Here is a 22209-nt window from a genome sequence, read left to right as displayed (position 1 = left end):
GTCATGTGCCGTTAGGTTCCTTGATCACCAGCAGCACACCAATCCGGGCAAGAGCTCAGCTGGCCGGTCCCCACTTCCACAGGCAGCCATTCATTTGTCAATTCTCCCTGCGCAACTGACAGGTGGGCAACTGCCTGTGGAGGCAGGGACTGGCTATCCAAGCTCCTGCCCAGATTGGGATGCCGCTGGTGATGAAGGACCTCAGTAGTACACGTCGAAAGATGAGTGGTTACACCGGTCCGGGGGTTGGAAAAAGTCCGTGTGATGTTCAGAATAGGGGGTTCCAAATTAATTTGGACCCCTCTGCAGTAGGAACCAGATTTTTGGAGTCCTTATCATGATATAATTACTTTGAATCTTTCTTGTGCAGTTTTTATCTTGCTAGTGAAGCATAAAGTTTGCTAACTAATAGTCCAGTCTCAGGACAGCATTGTGATTGTGATCATGAAAATTAAAACATGACTTGCAATCCAATTCAAACAAAAAATTAGTCTCACTATTATAGCAAGATTGAAAACATTTTTAAAAGAATGTAAAAAGAAGCTCTGGCTATGTTGTCTTAATGTTTATTAATATTTTTTGTTTATTATATAATTCTATTTTATTTGTATTTTGATTTTGCAGCCATTACATGAGACAGATACTGGAAGCACTGCGCTATTGTCATGATAATAATATAATTCACAGGGATGTGAAGGTAAGTTAAGTTATTACTGTAGGTATACTTTTTGTTGATAGTGTAACACTTCATTTATATTATTTCCATATCTTTGTTGCCAAGTAGTTTAACCCACTGAAAAAGATGAAACCTTTACTAAACCGAGATACCAGTATTACTAGTACGGTTAATAAAATACTGACTTGGTGTGTTCATACACCTGTGTGCCCAGATTTCAGTCTAAAAGGCTTGAATTTCTGAGTCATTAAAATGCTTTACTGCTTTTTTTTAAAAGGAAGTTAGAACAAGTGACTCTGGGAAATTGTGTTCCACAGGTGGTCTGTTATAGTCATTCATTTCTATAGCATCTACAATTGTTCCATTTGTGCCCGGGCACAATGCACATAAGGAGTTTTGCTGGACACATTGCACCCCAGTGTTCCCTATCCCTGTTAATAAATATGTAGTATTAATGAATAATAAAATTTAGGTCTTGATTAGAGGTGAGCAGCGATCTGGCTTCTGCGTTTTGAACCCACTGAAGTTGCTGAACACATTTGAGAGGCAGTCCCATGTAGAGTATGTTACAGTAGTCTAGCTGGGATGTAACTGAGGCATGTGTCACCATGGCCAGACCGACCTCTCCAAGAACAGGTGCAGTTGACATGCTAGTTTTAATTGTGCAAAAGCACTCCTGGCCACCACCAAAACCTGGTAATCCAGCTTAGGGATGAATCCAGGAGCACCCCAAGCTGCACACCTGTATTTTGAGAGGGAATGCAACCCTATCCAACACAGGCTTGGTGTGCCTTCTGACTGACCAGGAGCACCTCTGTCTTGTCTGTCTTTGAGTTTATTCACTCTCATTCAGTCTATTACTGACATCAGACACTGATCTAGAGTTGAAACAGCTTCCTCAGATTTAGCTAGCAAGAAGAGATAGAGTTGAGTGTCATCCGCATACTGGTGACACCTGTTTAGAGGTATATGTTTTTTGATGTATTCACCTTGCCGTAAAGGGGGTACATTGAAATCAGTTTGAAATTGTGTGGGGCTTTAAGAGAGACAGCAATCTTTTCTTACTATTAAAGTAAAGCCTTGTAAATCTTTTAGCATTTGTTAGTCTTCCTGTTTATTAATGCACAAAGTGCTACAAGAATCCACAGCATGGTAAAGAGGAATGTACAACTGTCTTCTGGCAATTTTATTTATTGGATATAATATAAGACTATGGAAACATGGGGAACTCAATAATCTGGTTGTCAGCAATGTGAACGTATGAAATGAACTTGTAAAATCAAGGTTAAATATGAAGTATAATCTTGAGACACACAATCCAGTGCTTTTTGTTTTACTGTACCTTGTCGCAGTCTAAAGTAAATGTAATATGATCTTAAAAAGCAAAGTTCATCTCAAAAGAGATTGCAGCAAGACCCCTACTAAGCTCTTTGCATGGATGCATTGTCTATTGCCACATGCACAAAATCACATTCTTATTTAATTACAAATCTATGCTGTCATTTGTTGATCTGGATATGCGCTAATACAGATTATATGCTCTTTAGCTGCCCTGATTGTGAATGCACAGAGTGGTTATGTAATATTAATAATTATTTTCACTGTGTGATTGTGAGGGGAGAAAGAGACAGAGACAAAGCAGGGAATGGTAAAACTCTTAAGACTTATAAGTAAAGTAAGATATGGACAAACCACAAAAGGGTGATTACCTGTACCACATTTAATAAAATATTACAAACCCTTTCGAATAGCTCAGGCTGTTAAATTTGTACAAGTGAAGTAAGGCCCATGACTGGACTCAAGTGGAACAGGGAGCTGAGGATACTGCAAGAGGCAGTTCACACTTGTTGAAAAATAGCCTTGACAATTGCTTTGTGTTTGGGTGAGAAGTGGTTAACTGATGGAAAAAGGAGTCAGCGTCTGGAATTTGTCCTTGCATGTTGTCACTTTGTGAATGGTGGTGACAACATGCAAGGGGTCTAACACAGGGGTTCCCAACCCTCAGTCTGCAGCCCGGTAGAGGGCCATGGCCCTGGCAGGACCGGGCTGCGGAGACAAATCTACCAACCCCGCACACGCATTCCCCATGGGAGCGTGCCCTGCCCCGTGATCGCACTCTGCCCCCTGCGAGCACACCACCCACACAAATGCACCCCCACAAGCACACACCCTGCCCACCTGTGAGCGCAGGGGGTGCCCTGCACCCTATGCACGGACCATGCCCCCCCAACCGTTCCGTGGTTGGGAGAAGGTTGAGGGCCACTGCTCTAGCAGACCCTGTTGACTGCTGCTATTGGTGTCAACAGACAGCCTGCCCTTTGGTATATAAAGTTTGACATCCTTTTCCCCACTGGCAATATGGGTGTGAAATTGTGCAGCAATATCAGGCTATTTTCTGGCTTTTTGAATTATGGGTACAGAAGCCCAATATCCCACATTCATAAACTGGGTGTTTTTTCAAGAATTGAATATGAACGAAAATATTTGAATTCTATGGATAAAAATCATTTTTATTAAAGTAAACATGTAGTATAAAATTCAGTAATGTGAAATGTTATTGTGGAAAAATACGAGCAAGTGTTATTACATAAGTAAGAGTTAATTTCTTTTGAACATATATGATTATAATTTATATCTGTGCATTCCTCTTTTCAAAGTACTGTAATTTCCATTTGTTATATGACTGCAGGAGTAAAATTAAAGCAAGATTTTTTGGAAGGATAGATAACAGCAATTGTTTCCTGCCTGGTCAGAGATGAGACAATCATTTGAAATGCAATCCTTTTCCTACTTATGTCCTGTTGAATACAATGGAACTTGCTTTCACAGACATGTAGGTCTGTGATGTTAATAGTTCATTTCACATTCCTTAAATACACTCTGGAAAGATGGGTTGAGTTTTCCAGATTATCCTGAAGAGAATATCCTTGTTTTATTTCTGAAGTATTCTCATTGATAGTAGAATCCAAATGAAGTCGCTTGCAAATCAGTTGAAGTACAGTTTTACGAATTCCTCTGGACATTAAGAAATACATAACTGGATCTAAACAACTGTTGAAGGATGAGAAGACTAGCATAATCTCATTGCATTTGTGAATAATTTCCTTCCAATGGCAGGAGGTATTTTGTAGCTGTGAAGTAATGTAAATAAATCGGAAAATATGATAAGGAACAAAACATAATGTGAAAATGATAAGCACTATAAAAGAGTTCCTTGCAATAGCAATATACTTTCCATTATTTGGAAAACTTTTTCTCCTCTTAGACATTTTCAGAAGGTTGTTTCCGGTTTTAATATATGAAAGAATCAGTAGAATGAAAACAATCCAAAATATTATCACAAGGATATAATTCAAACCTGCTTCTGTTTTTGCATTTTGCTTTTCTCTGTAATGAAAACACATTGCAGAATTTTTATCTTCCTTTCTATTAGACTGCACAACCATTACTATAAATCCCACTATTGCAACTATCCATAATGTACAACAAATATGTATGCTTTGCTTAGTTGTTAACACTTTAGGGCGCTGTATAGATCTGTTGATTTTTATATAACGGTCCAGACTAATCAACCCTAGTAGTACTATGCTGAGATACATGTTCATATAAAACAGATTCCCTATAATTTTGCAAAAAGTCAAGCCTAACACCCATTTGTTTTGCATTACGTGATAAACTATTCTGAAAGGAAGGCAAAAAATTAGCAGGAGGTCTGCAATTGCAACATTAAATAAATAAATCTGGATAGAGTTCTTTTTACAGTGAATGCACAGGAAAGCGTACAGTGCAGTAACATTGCCAAGCAGTCCGATGACAAAAATGATAGAATAAGAAAATAGCAGGGCCAAAGAAAGTGATTCTTCTGCCATGGCACATTCTGTAGTATTTGGCATGTCTGACAAGATTTTTCCAGTCACATTTTGCTTATTCTCTTCCATGAAGGAAATATTCAGTAAGTTGAGTGCTTTCATCATGAAAGAATTCCCAGTGTATATATATTCACTGCAGTGATTATCTTTACATATATTTTACTACTTTTACCTGAAATAAAATAAAAGATAGAACAATAACTACTATCACACTTATATTAATTACTTTATTATTAATAGTATGGAATAGTTTGATTAAGTTTATTAATTCTAAAGCTCTTTACTTAAAAGTCTTATTTTATAAGCAAAAAAGTCTAAAAAAGAACCCTAATCTTTCCACCCAAACTGTTTATAAGCAAGTTTTCAGTTGTAACTGTCCTGTTTATTTAAATGTTGCATTTATGTTCCACAGTAAAGTGAGAACTATTTTTTTAACATTTCCTCATTCTTAAGTAAGCAAAACAAATAAAGTAAACTTACATTTTAGAATTCTCCCCAAAATTAGTATTGGGTCTGTATTTCCCAAGCTTGTATAATTATTTTGGTCCATGTTTCTAAGGAATTACACCATCATGATGAATTATTTGTGCATATGGCTTCATTTTAAAAATTACTCCTTGGGCACATAGATAGAAAACCTTGCACTGAGTGAGTTTTGGATATAGTCTGACCTCACTGGAATTCCTTTATACTGAAAGTTAAAAATAAGGTCAGGGTTAGGGGTTGGGTTTCGTGCACACAACTTCTATTTCCTGAATCTATTAAGAATTTAATTGCTGCTGCCATATAAATGAGGCCAAGCTGCTGAAAATCAGAGTGTGTCCTTTCTTGGCTTCAGGGCTTATTTTTTAAAAACGGTAGAGTTCCCCTTTAGCAAAAAGCAATATATTTGTGAGGACAGTTTCCCCCCTCCCAACCATCTTTAAAAAATAAACTGTACATGATGAGTGGGTAACACTTGAGGACATTGTTTATACTCCTTCAGGTGACATTGTCATAGGTTGGCTGTTCTGCAGATATAGTTCTGTGTATATTTTGCAACAGAATATGACAATCTCATTCTAATGCATGAGGATAAAAAAAGAAGCTTGAAAAACAAGTAAAATCAAAGAAAATCATCTTGCTAGGCACTAGCAAGAATGTAAGAAGCAAATTCTGTCTAAATATACAAATAAAGAACTAAGTGTTAAATCTAAGGTTAGTCCCTACAGTAGTAGAGTCATTAAAACATGGGATCTGTCAATCACTGCTTATATGTAATTGATTTCACTGAGTCAGCTCTGGTTGGAAGTACTGTTCCATGTAACACAGAAACAATACTAAGGAAATTATGCTAATCAGACAAGTTCAGAACCATTAAAATGCCTGGGATTATTTATAGTAGAACTGAAATACTGTGTAAAATTAATTTTGATCTGAAAAAAACATTGCCAAGATGTTAACATTTCTTGACCAAGATTTCCTTGATGAAACGAAGTGTCATTCCCAAATATACTGTATGAAACTTTACTGAAAATAATCACTGATTTATCCATTTTGAACTGGCAGACTAGTATTAAAGTTTTGTTCAAATATGGAAAGGCCAATCATTTTTGTGATAACTATAATAAAAACTAAACGACAGAGTGAGTTTTCCACATGATTGCATAGCAGGCTTGAAAGGAAAGATAAAGTAAGTGAACAACTATCAGAATATTTGGATATAATAATTGGGAATGAAATAATTTTGAGGTGTGCGATGAGGTGTGAGATGACTGAGCTAAAGAAAATAAGATGTCAACATGTATCAAAAGTGTTGTAATTAAAATGACCCTGACTTTATTGAGAGAGTACTATACTAAAGAAATAGGAATAACAGTAGCCAGTAGTTAAGAACTTCATCAATATGTAAGGTTTATATGAGTAATAACTGATTATGATTGAGGTGTTTTAATATGCAGAACTCACTGACTAAGGAATAATATGTCTTTCCATTTTTCCCTGTTTTCCTGGGCACATTATTTAATGCCACATTATTTTGCGAACATGTTGAGACAAACACAATTACTTCTTTGTAGATTAGAATAAATTTGATCAAATTATGGAAGAAAAACATGAACATTGAAAGAATTTGAAATTAATAGCACCATTGTAGTGTGATTTTAATATGGCTTATGCTTATATATTTAGTCTGCTGAAAGTAGTCCCCATTGAAACTTTTCCCCAGTGCTTGCTTCTGAATAAGCATATATGAAATTGTGCTACACTCCTGTATGTGCTTTTCCAAGAGTCAAAAACTCTTCATAATAGGTACGTTTCTCTCCATGTAAACAAATGTCAGGATAAGACTGCAAATTATTGTAGGTAGAGAATGAATTTATATATTGACTACTGTTTTTAGTAGTCTTAAATTTACATTACTGTATGCACAAATACTGGAGGTAAGTTCTATCAGATTCAATGAGATTTTCTTCTAAGTAGAAACATGTCATGATTGGACTATATGGGACTCATACCTAAAAGTTGTTTGTAAATATGACTCACAAGATACAGTATAACTCTTCTTTGCTATTAAAAACAGGAAGTGAAGATATCACAGACAAGCTGACATTATTGACAAACATGCTTATAAAATATTGTTTGCACTGAAATCTAAACTAATTTTGTACATTTAACACATGAGTGTAACTTTATTGTGAATGTAACAAAAAGGAAATACTCACTTTCTGGTTAGTAAGGGAGCATTTTCTTCAAAAGCTTTGCTTTACTGTTGTCTTGGAAGAAGGAAGGAGGGGAAGTGTATGTCTGATTAGAAGGTTCTGCATAGTTTTGTTTTAAAACACAGCGTCAGTTGCATCATCTAGTGGAATTCATTTTGTCTGGTGGAAGGAAGTGTAACAGATTAGATGTGTTGTGATACGTGCTAGATACTCAGGCACCCAAAACACTGCTGGCCTTTTGTGCCTTTCTTCCCGAAACATAGGTAGCCGGCTCATTGATTTCACTGGGTTGCATTTGTCCTAACTGAGCACATACTTATTTGCTGATGGAGGCTGTGGAGCTTATATAATATGCTTAGAAGTACAGTATTGCACATTACATACTTTATACACACTTCTAAACATTGTACAGTAAGATTAAAAGCAAAGACCTATCTTGTGTGATTTGTTAGATGTGGTGTATTTTCAGCCTCCATTGATAATCCTGGTACAGTATATGTGCTGGATCAGCTGTCTTCCTCCTGAACATGTGTAACCAGAAAGCACAAGAGTGGAATAAAGGAAAGCAACATGAAATATATTTTTTCTAATGGTAAAATCTACCAGGGGTGGATTGACTGGATGTGTCCAGAAGGTGATAAATACCTCATTGTGGCAGGTGTGGTACCTGTTTCCTTGAAATAGGTGGCAGTGCACCCGCCCTAAAGAAAACTGCTGTGGACTCAAAGTATGTGACAGCTGCAGTGCCACCGCAGATATCTCCTTTTTGGGCAAGGTGCCTTGAGCATTTGGAGGCTGGGTTGCTTCATATGTTCTTGGGGGTAACTGATTGTCCAGACCCATTCTGGTGTGGTTTTAGGCTGGGGTTTGTTACCAAAATGGTCTCATGTGAGCTCAATGGTTCAGAGTCCCTGGGGCCAGCTTCAACTGGTCTGTCAGCTATAACAATGCCAAACAGGTATCATCTAGCCATAGTAGTCCACACCCTGGCAGCCACCTGGTTTGACTCCTGCAATGCACTCTACGTGGGATACCCTTGAAGATGACATGGATGCTGCAACAAGTGCAGTATGCAGCAGCTAGAACATATCTCAGAATCCACATGACAGCAGTTCTGAAGGATTTGCACTGGTTGCCAGTACATGTCTGGTCTGAGTTCAAAGTGTTAACAGTGGGGCACATATACTTGCTGGCTTAGTGCATGCTTGAGAATCCCAGAGGGGACTTGTTAATAACCAGCTAGAAGTGAGTGAATGGTATGCTGTTTGCTTTCTGTATGCATAAAAATCAATAAGATTTCAGCCACTATTCATAGTTGTACATTCTTATATGGTGATCAGGACCAGTAAATTGCAGTTGTGTTATTAGGCCTCTTGCCGGGAATGTCCACCAGCAGCAATGCAGAAATATAGAAGTATTCAGATGATCTAATTAACACTAAAAGTATCCTGGGCCTGTCAAGAAGACAAGTAGGCAGTGCTTTCTCCTCAAAAAAGAATGTTGAAATCAGGGTTGTGGTTGATTGGGAGAAGATCTGTATCAGACTTGATTTAAAAAGCAAAACGAGGCTGGAACAATCAGAGACTTGTATGGGAGAATTGTGTATAAAGTTTTTGCTAGTGGCCATGTGAGGGTAAGAGGCAATTTTATACTTCAGGGCAACTCATTTATTTTTTCCTCCAGATATTGGAGTTGAAATTCGACTTGTGTTCTTTTCATGCACAATTTGTGCAAAAATTAGACTTAACAAATAGTCTTTCCAGTATACCATCAGCTGCATTGGATTAAGCACAGTTTTCAATTTTTAGCCACTTAGCGGATATTTTTGAGATACAACTATAGTTCCAGTGCTTCTGCTTTAGTAGAGGTACCATTCTTTTTGGCTCTGGAGGAATGCACATTTCTTCCCTCTTATTATTTTGAAGGATCTTGATGGAGCCAAAAGCATTTCAGTATCTTCTGTGCACAATAATTTGCTTATGAAGTTTAGTGGTTCTTTGCTAAATGGGGTTTTTTAAAATACCTTTTTGCATTTATATTTTCAGCCTCACTGTGTGTTACTTGCCTCAAAGGAAAACTCAGCACCTGTGAAACTTGGAGGTTTTGGCGTTGCTATTCAGTTAGGAGAATCGGGGCTTGTTGCTGGAGGTAAGGAGCGACTATGTTTCATGTCCTGTTCAGATTAAATAGCTTTTTCTTAGATGAAGTGAAGCTTATTGAGAATAAACTTGGAATGAGCTGAAACAACATCTTGGTTATAGAAAAGAAAAGCTGTGTAGCTGTGTAGCTTGAAGATATTGCAAACATCCACTAAAATGTAATCTGCACAGGTTAAAAACCATAAGAAATATGCGGAAAGTGATTAATTAACCGGTATGTCTGTAGCATGCAGTTTAAAACCTATGCAGAAACTAAAATGTGTACTAGAACTATTAAGATTTAAATCCTGTCTTGTCTCCTTCTTATGCAAGATTTGGGATGGGAAGATATATTTTCATTCTGTCGGCAAGAGTTCTCAAGTTTGGGAGAATTATTTTTTGTATGAATTGAGCAAAACTACTGTAGCTGTCTAGTTTACATGGACTGTTAAATCTGTGAAGTTTCTTAAGTCATCCAGGTGAGGTTATCTGGAAGTTGAGTCATGGCAACTGAGCTTCTTTCTTATTAAGTTGAACTAATAAGAAGGACATCCAGTTGTCATGACTCAACTTCCAGAGGGACTGTTAAAACTAGAAATATTGGGTGGGTTGTTTACATCTTTTTCAACAGTTTAGTGGCCTTGTGCTAGCTCCAGGTGTATGATTTTGCTTCATAAAAATGCTGATTTTGTACAGAGACTTCTATTGCATATCATAGAAACCTCAATGAAAGAAAAGGGACTCCTTGTCTTATTCTTATGCTAGGGCTGAGAAATTTCATAGGGTCACTTGCACATGGGATTTTGTAGCAACATATGAAAACTTCTGATAGAACCTTCTGCTTGTCACAGAATTCACTATTACTTTGTCTTTTGTTCCCTATTTGGAAGCAGTTCATAATACTTTTTCAGGGCTATTACAAGCAGGGAGATAAAATTATCATGCCTTGTGGGACACAACAGTATCCCACAATTCAGTTGGCTTTAGGAAGAGAGAAGAAACCATTGTCTTCCTCCTTCACCCATCACCAAAACCAGTTTCTGCAGAGTCAGGGATGAGCTTTTATTCCTATTTACCAAATCCAGGATCTAGCTTGGAAGGAGAGAAGAGTGTGTTCACTTTTATCCTTTTCCTCTCAAAACCAGACCTTGAACTTGCAGAGAAGTACTCACTGAGCTTCACTTGACTCCTTCAGGTTCAAAACAATTACTCTGATTGAACTGTGAATGAATGCTCTCTATTTCTCACCCCCAAACCAGTTATGAACTCTGTTTCTTAGACATACAGGACTGTTCAACTGCTATACACTTGGATTTTAAGAGATTTTTTTAAAAAACTGGAATAACAATGTAATCAAGTGGTTGTGATACTTTCTTATACAAGCCTTTTCTACTGTATTTTGAAAGTGGTTTTTTAAAAAATAGCAAAATTTGATTTAAAAGACATGCAGGACTATGTTATTGCTGAAATAGATTCATGCATGGCTACATGAAAGGATGTGATCATGCTAGAAGATGAGAACTCATATCGCTCAGTGGGTGGGAGTTCCTGGTTGCACAGGAGTTTAGATCTCCAGTGTACTTCCCAGGATAAATGCCAGTCAAGCTCACTTGTAGTGCATGTGATGGATGAGGTTATGTGCCCTGCACATGTGTACACCAGAAGGGTGGAATAGTTAACCACTGTTGAAGACTTTATATCTAGAAAACCCTGGAAGGGTCACCATACCTTGGAACTCATTTGATGGCATGTAATTATTATAGTCAGAATATAATAAGAACATCCTGAAAGTAAGAGCTATTCAGCAACAGAATGGGCTACCTCAGAAAGTGGTGGGCCTTACTTTTACTGGAGTTGCCTGTTTTGTTTTTTAGTTTGTATGACCATCTATCTGGGATGCTCCAGTTATGAATGCCTTGCTGTGGGGGATTTGGACTTGAGAGCTCTTCCAGCTTTACAATTCTTTAATTCTGTGATAAAGACTTTAACTCTGGAAACTGGCTTTCATATTTATAAATCTCTTAAAATCTCATCCGAACAGTGGGGGACAGTAGCAGATTTTAATCTCTCCCACTTCTAATATTTCCATACTTCATATGCCCTCTTACCCATAACTGATCTCATTGTATGAGACAGAGGAAGATCATAGGGCCATGGTTGCTTTTGGCATATCTGATTCTGCTCATAGTCCCCCAAACCAAATATGGCTTTTAGGCAATGTAGAGAAGTAAGGAATGCTCCTTTCCTGGCCCAAAAGCACATCATAGAGTTGACCTTTCCTTCTGTACTCTCAAATCTGGCTGTGCTTTCTGGAATCATTACTAATCTCTCCCATCTAAATGTAAAGCTGCCTTTAGGAAGGGGAAGGACATTAGTCCTGCTCCCCAGATTCCAGTTGAAGGCCATTGAACTGCTGGGGATACCCACTAATTTGTGAAGGTTTTGCCACAAAAGAAGTGTGGAAATCATTCATGTATGGTTGAAGGGAATGCACAAACCCAATATAGTAATGTTTTAACTATTTTATGATTGTGTTTGGTGTTTCTGTGCCATGAAGATAAAGTTATGGAGTTGTATCCTTCAAACAGAAGGACTTATCTTTTTGTGTTTCCCCATAGGACGAGTAGGAACACCTCATTTTATGGCCCCAGAAGTTGTAAAAAGAGAGCCTTATGGAAAACCTGTAGATGTGTGGGGCTGTGGAGTGATCCTTTTTATTCTGCTTAGTGGTTGTTTGCCTTTTTATGGAACAAAGGAAAGATTATTTGAAGGCATTATCAAAGGAAAATACAAGGTAAGTGACTGCATTTTGTAAAATCAGTTTGGAAAAATTTCACGTGGAAGGGGCATCTTCACATGTAAAAATAGTGAAGATACAGACCTAGAACAGAACAGAAAGATTTGCACAGGGTTTAATCACTAAATTTATTTATCTTTACTTTAGTGGGTGAAAATGGAGATTCCTGAGACATACATATCTATTGCTTCAAGTTTAGGAAGATTTCTGAGGCTTCTTATGGTTACTATACAGAGGAGGAATCTTCACTGTAAAAAACATGATACCTTTTGCAAACCTAACTTCAATCATGTGTTTGTTGTTGCATGTATACAGTGGTGCCTTGTTTAGCGAGGATAATCCTTTCCAGCGAAATCCTCGTTAAGCGAAATAAAAAATCCCATTGAAACACATTAAAAATCCATTCAATGCGTTCCAATGGGCTGAAAAACTCACCATCCAGCAAAGATCCTCCATAGGGGTGGCTATTTTCGGTGCCTGTATAGCGAGGAATCCGTCCAAAAACACAGCAGGGAGCCATTTTACACAGCAGACGGCCATTTTGAAGCTGCCGATCATATGTTTAGAAACGTCGTAATGCGAAGAATCAGTTCCCGAAGGAGGGAACCGATCGTCACAAAGCAGATTTTGCCTATTAAAACATTGTTTTATGATCGCAAAAGCGATTGCAAAACAGTCATCGTATAGTGGTTTTGTCGTTTAATGAGGCAATCGTTAAGCGAGGCACCACTGTACTTTATTTGTGACATGTACTCTTCAAACATCTTGAAATGTTATGTTCTCTGATTATGTGGGTAAGTGTGGAAATAACTCACTGCCTTTCACAGTGGAAACCCTTCTTCAAACTGAGATTAATAATTCATGGTTTTTGGACAAGTTTAGACCACTCTTTAGATATATGTGCCTTTTCAAGTATTAAACAAAGGCAACCACATTTACCTTCCTACTATCTTCTCCTTAGTATATCTTGTAGTTATTGGATCTATGTATTGGAGTAATGCTTGTTGCATTCAGTCACAGCCACATGAAAACATTTCAGAAATATTAATATTGAGAACATTGTTCCACAGAAGTCTCAGCTTACTTCCCATTATTATTCAGTTCAACTTTTGTAGAAAATCTGAGTCAACTGGAAACCACTATCATTTCCATGTCTTATGGTTCCCAAAAAAGTCTGGTTTCAAGCTTACTATTTTCTGTGCAACTGGAACATAGTAAAAAAACTCTCATTACCATTCTTCAAAATCAGATACTAAAGTTTAGTGGTTTGTTTGGAAACTCTGTGTTTGCTTTAAAAAAAACAAGACTCTTTTTTTAAAAAAAGTAATATCATTTTCTGCAAAGTTGTTGATTCATCCCCATCAACTTGCTGAATTTTTTATAATGCAGTTTAGAAGGTGTTAGGGCATCTTTAATTAATTCTGCTGACTTCACATTAATAGTGAGCGCATGCAGTGCATTTCTGTGGTGTGAGTCAGCAGATGTGGCATTGTGCTCAGGAAACAGATCTATTGAGTAATAAAGTGCCATTTTAAGTTAAATTTGGATGTGTGTTTTAGTGAAAGATGTTGCAATAACTTATTTTTTATTTAAAATAGTATATATTAAAGCAACCCAGTGCACAAACAAATTATTATATACTACTGTATTTAATTTGTTTAGATCTTTAGAGAACATTTTAAAAACATTTTCTGTATTTTTAATATATGAGCATGAAAACAAGATAGAACTGTAGTTATGTTACACTACCAGGTTTTATGGCGCTTCCAGAAGTCACAGGTAGATTATTTGTTCAGTTGGTAGTTTCAGCAAAAGTTGTAGTACCTGCACAGTACATCAATCTGTTATTGAACTTTAAATATGTAGATCTACAACAAGAGCAATGGAAACAGAACATAAAAGATCCCTGTTATATGAGTAGAGCTTAGAGGTTGTTGTTGTTAAAAAACGGCAGGCACAGTCAATCAAAATTATAAAAACATTGATTGGTATTATATAACAGATAAAAGTTTTAACCAAAAGCTTAAGTATCTGTTAAATATTAGTGCAGTATATATGCAAGAGGGATGTGGTCTGGTATGTTATGTTCAAGGTGTTTATCAGTTGGGATCCGGAAATCCCACAAGATCTTGACGTCGTCGTTTTCTGACACTGCTACCTGATGTTCCCATGGGTTTTAAAATTATTATTATTATTATTATTATTATTATTATTATTATTATTATTATTATTATTATTATTATTATTATTATTATTATTATTGATCTAGATGAATCCCAGGCAGTGGAGCCATATTTCTGAAAGTGCCAAAGATCTGGTACGGCGCATGCTTATGCTGGACCCAGCTGAAAGAATAACTGTTTATGAGGCACTCAACCATCCTTGGCTGAAGGTATGCAGTACAAATGTTGTTAAAAGCCTCCAAATGGGATCCCTTGCCTAGATGTGTTCAAGCATGTTGATAATTTGTAGGCCTTGGTAGCTCACCCACAGATCCACTAATGATTTATAAAGTGATTTCTTTCTTCTTTATTGTACAGTCATTGACCAAAAAAGAAGAAATTAATAATAACAGAAAAGAGCCCCATTAGAAACAAAGCATGCTAAATTTGGTTGTTGTAGATTTTTCAGACTGTTTGGCTGTGTTGTGAAGGTGATCTCACAGCTATAAATACTCAACTATCCCGCACACTACACCACTACACAGAGTTCTAACTCCTGTCCTCTGATGATGCTAACCACAGAGACTGGCAAAACATTAGGAAGAAAAACCTTCACAACACGGCCAAACAGCCCAAAAAAACTACAACAACCATCATATCCCAGCTGTGAAAGCCTTCGAGAGTACATGCTAAATTTGTTGTACTGATTTTGACTTTTTTTGTTTTTGCTTTTCATCATGCATGATTTCTCTGCTTATTTCTTTGTTTATTTCTTGGGAACCTTTTCCTCTTTGTTACCAAATAGATATAAAAAATAGGGATTACTCTTTGTGCCCAAATGTTGAACCAATTTAATCTGGTGTGTTTTGGTAACTGAAATTTAATGTCTGTGTTTGCTGTTCATTTTGGCTTTTTCCATTACTTCAGTATCTGATTCTTTCCTTGTGTTGTTTTGCTGATTGCATTCATTTAATCTAAAATTACAAAACAACAAATAACATCAAGGTAACACAGCATAAAAAAGTCGAACCAACAACAGCTGCCGAATAGGTCAGTGGTTTAGACATCTGGCTACAAAACCAGAGATTGGGGGTTCAATTATCCACTGGGTGTCCTTAACAGGGGCTGGACTCGATGATCCACAGGGTCTCCTCCAGCCCTGCAGTTCTAAGATGATGATAACGATAATTAAAACAATTCAAACAAAAAAAGCCTAAATTAAATGTGAACATGATCAGCCAAAAGAAAAAGAATTCCCAGCTAAAGGTGATCTGTATCTCCAGTGTTCAGCTGTCTCTCAGGTCTCTCCCCTGAGAACAGGTCCTTAACTGGTGGTAACTCCTGGGAGAGCAGGCCATATGTTTCCAATGTTTTCTCACACATCTACACAATTGTCCCTAGTTAGTCCCTATAACTATCTATAAAATCCATATCTTCTGATAACACTTAATTTCAGAGGGCATTTGAGGACTCCCCAAGGTTCTGAAAATATGGCTGAGTCTGAGTAACTGAGGCTGATTTTTTTTCTGTCATAAACAGTGATGGCTGTTTTCATTTGTGTTATTGTTTTTGCTGCTGATTCAGAGCTGATTCAAGGCACTTTGATATAAATAGATGGAATCCAAGTATCTAAACAAAACTTTTCTAAAAATTGTCATTGCTCAGGTTTTGAATAAATCATAGCTTGCCATTGAATACAATTAAGTGATACCGATTTGTTGTTTGCATTACTTTATTTGTAGGAACGTGATCGCTATGCATACAAGATTCACCTTCCGGAGACTGTGGAACAGCTAAGGAAATTCAATGCAAGAAGGAAATTGAAGGTATCTGGCCAGTTATCAGTGTTTAAATATTTTTACATGGGATCTTCAAAATAATATTCCAGTTAACAGTCTAGTAATTGATAAAAGTTGTTTGTTGAAAAAAAGCTTTCATGAAAAGTACTTAGCTACAGATTTTGAATTATTTTAGGCCAGAAAATGAGCAACAATAATTGCCACATCATATGAATAAAAAAAATGAAGGGCAAGTTTTCATATGTAGTTCTTTCATCCTCAAACAGTGAAATAGACTTCTGACATTATAGCTGATCATCTGTGGAAGTTCTATTCCTCTTATCCCTAGAAATATCTATTGCTTTCCTTGCCACATAAAGGGAACAGATGTGATAATGATCAAGGCAGAGATTCTCTGCCTTATAGTTCTTCGCACACAAAGCTAGCATTATGACAGTTGGAATCTTCACAGATTCAGGATGGGGTTCCTCCATCACTGATGTCAGTGGGGTTGTGGCTATTTTGACCTTAGCCAAGAGTAGATCACAACGTGGAGGTATTATCTCCTCCTGCTGCTACCCTGAGTAAGGTAGATAACAGTTTCTAGGCCAGGAGCTAGGGTTATTCCTGTCATACTATCCTTCAGTTGTCTTAGTGATAGTTACACATTTTAAAGCAGTGTTAAGCTGTACTGAGGAAATATGAGAGTTTCACAAGTCAAATTGAAGACTTGTTGAAACCTTAAGAAGGAGAAGAGGAAGAAGAATGTATATTGAAACAGAACTTCAGCATCCTTCCAGAGCATATGCAGAGTATAAATCAATTAAGGAGACAGTAGATGACCATAGCATTCTCCACAGAGAAGCTAGTCTAAACTAAGCTTATTCCATTTGTCATTTTATACCCATCATCCTCCTTCCAGACTTTTTGAGTATATTCCACCAATCTGGCGCCCAGTCACCCCAAAACTTCTAGAAAGAAGAAACTTTTTTAAAAGTAACTTCACTCCATCCACTTCCCTTCTTTTCAGCTGAAACCAATTTCCACTAATTATTTTTGTACAAATTCAATACAAGCAGCTGTCAAGCTATCCCTTACTATCATCAGTTTGGAAAAATGTATTGATATGCTCTTGCCACATTACAGCTATTGTTTCATATTTTAGCATTTTTGTTGTGAAGCCTTGGTTTCTAATCCTTTGTAAACCACCCAGAATAATGCTTCGGCACTAATGGACCGGTATATAAATTAAAGAAATAAATAAAGTAGTAAATAAATAAGAGCTTCAGGCCAGAGAAGATCTCTAATACCAGGATGCAGTTCTCTGGCATCAATATCTAATCAGTCAATACAGTGGGGTCTTGACTTGAGAACTTAATCCGTATTGGAAGGCGGTTCTCAAGTCAAAAAGTTCTCAGGTCAAATCTGCATTTCCCATAGGAATGCATTGAAAACCATTTGATCCGTATCTGCTCTTTTCCGTCCATAGAAACTAATGGGAAGCTGCTATTCCGCCTTCAACCACTAGAGGGGGATATTTTGTTTCTTTTTTTCTTAGGTCAAGAAAGGTTCAGGGAAGGCAGGGAAAATACAGTCCAGGCAGTACAGTACCAGGCAGTCCGAAGACTGTCTCCCAATCCACTCTCTAAACACTGGGAGGAGTGAGGAAGCAGACAGGCACCCTTTTCACTGGCCAACAGTTAACTGAAAGTTCACTTTTTGCACTTTCCCTACCTCCCATGTGGGTTTTTTTCAGTTCTTAACTCAAATCTAAGTACTTAAGTCAAGTCAGTATTTTCCTATGAGAGCGGTTCTTAAGTCAAAATGTTCTTAACTCAAGCCGTTCTTAAGTCAAGACCCCACTGTACTGCGATCTTCAACCAGAATCTGCTCAAAACTAAATAAAGAAGAATCATAAGGGGAAGTCTCCAAAAGAAAATTAGTAAAAATAGAGGGTATAGTGCAGGGGTCAGGGAACTTTTTTACCTTTTACCCCCAAAGAAATTTATATACCCCGACATTACCCCTTGATTCGAAAGGAAGGAATTAAAAATATTATTGAAACTACACAGGCTGTGTACCGAACTAGCAGGATGCACCAAATTTGATGAAGATGTGCACTATTTTTGCTGGAACACATTGCACCCCAGCCATGGTGTGGTATAGGGCAGTGGTTCTTAACCTTTGTTACTTAGATGCTTTTGAACAGCAACTCCCAGAAACCCCAGCCAGCACAGCTGGTGGTGAAGGCTTCTGGGAGTTGCAGTCCAAAACTGAATAACCCAAGGTTAAGAACCAGTGGTATAGGGAGTAGTAAGGTGTCCAACGTGCCTAGCAAGTTGAATTAAAATTTTGATAGCTTGCAGAGGATCATTAGTGGTGCCAGAGTGGTGCTAGCAATGACATGCTTGCTAGAGACAGCCAATGCAGAATTGGGGGGGGGGCTTTCCCTACCACTTTAATCATTCTATATGTGGTGTGCGAAAAGGAACAAACCAGGTTAAAGGTCATGTCACCCACCCTGGTGCCACAGCCCAATATCAAAGGACCAGTGTGCTTTTTTTATCATCATCAATGGAATACTCAACAGTGGCCAGAGGACTGGAAAAGATCAGTCTACATCCCAATCCCAAAAAAGGGCAGTGCCAAAGAATGTTCTAACTGCCATACAATTGCACTCATTTCACACGCTAGCAAGGTTATGCTCAAAATCCTCCAAGGCAGGCTTCAGCAGAAAGTGGACCGAGAACTCCCGAGAAGTACAAGCTGGATTTCGAAGAGGCAGAGGAACTGGAGACCAAATTGCTAACATACGCTGGATTGTGGAGAAAGCCAGAGAGTTCCAGAAAAACATCTACTTGTGCTTCATTGACTATGCAAAAGCATGGCAAAAAGTGAGGACTTAAAGGACCTCTTAATGAGGGCGAAAGAGGAGAACGCAAAAAATGCTCTGAAGCTCAACATAAAAAAAAACCCCAAGATCCTGGCCACTGGTCCCATCACCTCCTGGCAAATAGAAGGGGAGGATATGGAGGCAGTGACAAATTTTACTTTCTTGAGCTGCATGATCACTGCAGAGGGTGACAGCAGCCACAAAATTCAAAGATGCCTGCTTCTTGGAAGCAAAGCAATGATAAACCCAGACAGTACCTTAAAAAGCCACCCTCCCCCCGCCTTAATTCAGTTTCTCTTTTGCTTGACTGCCTGTTCATTTTCAGTTTTGAGTCAGTCTGTCTGTCTGTCTGTCTCACACACACACACACACACACACACACACACACACACTCCATTTCCTCCCTCCATTTTCTCCCTCCATTTTCTCCCTCCATTTTCTCCAATTACATACATTTAAATAAGCCTGATGAAGTCTTCGGGTCTCTCGCACCTTTCTTTCTTCCCTCCTTCCCTTGCTTGCTCCTTTCCCCGCCTTCTGCTTGCTCGCATCCACTTCCGGAGGAAGCAGTCATTCAGAAGCCCCCGGATTGGCTGATTGCCTGGGGCTAATCCCCAGCTGGAACCTATTAGCGAAGCTTATCTCCCCGATCTCTGAACAAACGGAGCATTTAGAAGTCCCCTGCTGCAAGGAAGGAAGTAACAGGACGAGGTGGTTTACAATTTGAGTTTGGCTGCAGAGGGTGGGGGTGGGAGGGAGGGAGGGGGTAGCACTCTGCTCATTCACTTTTACCCCACTTGGGGTAATTTACCCCTGTTCCCCGACCCATGGTCTAGAGCAACCGTCTTGACATAAACATCAAAGCTCAGTATTGAAGAGAGTACACAGTGACCAGTTTCACTTGTCAAAAACAAAGGTAATTAAGACTAAAAACTCCAGCTCAAAAATAACACGGGGCTCAAGAGCTGAAGATATAACCATGAAAGCAAAATATAGTCTTCTTTATTCCAAAAGAAGAGTGCTGAGGAACAAGGAGATCAGCCCTCCCCAGTACTACAAAGTCAAGCAGAAACTTCTGATTCAGGAATTGAACAAGATTTGCCGCTATCTATTTATCTGACTTGACCACAACAAACTATGGCAAGTTCTTAAAGAAATGGGAGTGCCTGACCACCTTGGCTATCTCCTGAGAAATCTATATGTGGGACAGGAAGCAACAGTTAGAACTGGATATGGAACAACTGATTGGTTCAAAATTGGGAAAGGAGTACGACAAGGCTGTATATTGTCCCTCGGCTTATTTAACTTATATGCAGAATACATCATGTGGAAGGCTGGACTGGAAGAATCCCAAGCTGGAATTAAGATTGCCGGAAGAAATATCAACTACCTCCGATATGCAGATGATACCACTCTGATGGCAGAAAGTGAGGAGGATCTAAAGAACCTTGTAATGAGGGTGAAAGAGGAGAGTGGAAAAAACGGCCTGAAACTTAACATAAAAAAAACTAAGAACATGGCCACTGGTCCCATCACCTCCTGGCAAATCGAAGGGGAAGATATAGACGCAGTGACAGATTTTATGTTCTTGGGCTCCATGATCACTGCAGATGGTAACAGCAGCCACAAAATTAAAAGACAACTGCTTCTTGGGAGGAAAGCGATGACAAACCTAGACAACATCTTAAAAAGCAGAGACATCACCTTGCGACAAAGGTCCACATAAGTCAAAGCTATGGTTTTTCCAGCAGCCATGTATGGAAGTGAGAGCTGGACCATAAAGAAGGCTGACTGTCGAAGAATTGATGCTTTTGAATTGCGGTGCTGGAGGAGACTCTTGAGAGTCCCCTGGACTGCAAAGAGAACAAACCTATCCATTTTGAAAGAAATCAACCCTGAGTGCTCACTGGAAGGACAGATCCTGAAATTGAGGCTCCAATACTTTGGCCATCTCATGAGAAGAGAAGACTCCCTGGAAAAGACCCTTATGTTGGGAAAGTGTGAGGGCAAGAGGAGAAGAGGATGACAGAGGATGAAATGGTTCGACAGTGTCACCGAAGCGACCAACATGAATTTGACCCAACTCCGGGAGGCAGTGGAAGACAGGAGGGCCTGGCGTGCTCTGGTCCATGGTGTCACAAAGAGTCGGACACAACTTAATGGCTAAACAACAACATTTGTCTGACATCTCCAGATTCTGATGTGGGAGATTCCAGTTCTCTGTCTCAGAATACATTAGATCATATTTAGACATGATTCTCAGAATGGCAAAAGCTCTGCAAATAGAGGTGCATTGACCACCACCTCCAAAAACTGATCCTGTGTTTGCAAAAGTGCAGCATAACATAGCAGCACTGTTTAAATAACACTTTTTCCAGCATTGTCAGATCTGGTAAAGGAATCTTGGCAAAACTTCAACTTTGCCTCCAACTTCAAAGAGGATTAAAAATGTGTATAAGGAAGGGACATCTTTCCTTTTAAAACATCCGCTGCCAAAGCCAACAATAGTGGAAACTTCCCAAGATCAAGAGGAAAGCAACATTCAACACCTATGAAGAAAGAGGGTTGTAAAAAGGGCCTAATAGGGAGGCACATTTATTCTACAGTTGCTCTAGGCATCAGAGTTGCTAATTATCAGACTTTAATGGAAGCATACCATACCATTAGCAACACAACAAATACATTCAGTAAGATATGCCACAAATTGTGCAGGTAAAAATACATTTTCAGCAGTTGTTTTAAAGATATATGCCTGGTTAAAATCATATAGCATATAAGAAGAACCCAGAGATGAAATAGAAGGTTTACCTTTTAAAGGAGAAGGTTTCTTCATCACCAAAGCGAATAGTATAATGGAGGACCTGATTTTTAAAAGAAATACAGCAAAATGCATGTTTTTTTCATCTAAATACACAAAAGAAAGCAATACAGAAGTCCCTAGAAAAGACAATATGCTTGCCAAAATAAAGTAGATCTTCTTTACACAAGCAAAGACCATCAGCACAACTGTCTTCAGATTATTATGAGCAGCAAGAGAATAGGTCAAAGTACCTGTCTGTCCATACAAAACATGAATGAAAGACATTAGAGCAGCATTTTTTACTCAAGGACAGATGAGATCAGTACTATAGCATAAAAAATTTACAGAAACAACAATTCTTTTTACCAACCAATTTTCTTTAGGGACTTTCCTCTAT

The 22209-nt window shown here is 38.3% G+C and overlaps 2 protein-coding genes across 18 annotated transcripts in view; one reads left to right on the top strand and one right to left on the bottom strand.

Moving 5' to 3' along the window:
- The window catches only part of CASK (calcium/calmodulin dependent serine protein kinase), a 233893-nt gene that overhangs the window by 98330 nt on the left and 113354 nt on the right, over positions 1-22209 (top strand). For all 16 annotated transcript variants that reach the window (XM_072994219.2, XM_072994217.2, XM_072994211.2 and 13 more), the window contains exons 5-9: positions 625-697; positions 9290-9392; positions 12001-12176; positions 14449-14571; positions 16084-16167. In XM_072994219.2, coding sequence (XP_072850320.1) covers positions 625-697; positions 9290-9392; positions 12001-12176; positions 14449-14571; positions 16084-16167 — 559 coding nt within the window. The remainder of the gene's footprint in view (positions 1-624; positions 698-9289; positions 9393-12000; positions 12177-14448; positions 14572-16083; positions 16168-22209) is intronic.
- GPR34 (G protein-coupled receptor 34) lies at positions 3166-7344 on the bottom strand. Of its 2 annotated transcripts, XR_013543593.1 has the most exons (3): positions 7248-7344; positions 5026-5236; positions 3166-4717 (listed from the first exon to the last, which is right to left on the bottom strand). XR_013543593.1 is itself a non-coding variant. In XM_078390502.1 (2 exons), exon 2 carries the CDS (start codon positions 4648-4650, stop codon positions 3532-3534), a length of 1119 nt encoding a protein of 372 aa, XP_078246628.1. In that variant the 5' UTR covers positions 4651-4717; positions 5026-5129; the 3' UTR covers positions 3166-3531. The 2 variants fall into 2 exon arrangements, 1 of the variants encoding a protein (XP_078246628.1); XM_078390502.1 differs by lacking the exon at positions 7248-7344 and having other exon boundaries at positions 5026-5129.

This window comes from Pogona vitticeps, chromosome 3, assembly GCF_051106095.1.
Source record: "Pogona vitticeps strain Pit_001003342236 chromosome 3, PviZW2.1, whole genome shotgun sequence".
Classification (NCBI taxonomy): Eukaryota; Metazoa; Chordata; class Lepidosauria; order Squamata; family Agamidae; genus Pogona; species Pogona vitticeps.
The sequence above is the reverse complement of the archived record's forward strand: the minus strand, read 5'-3'. Positions and strand labels throughout refer to the sequence as shown.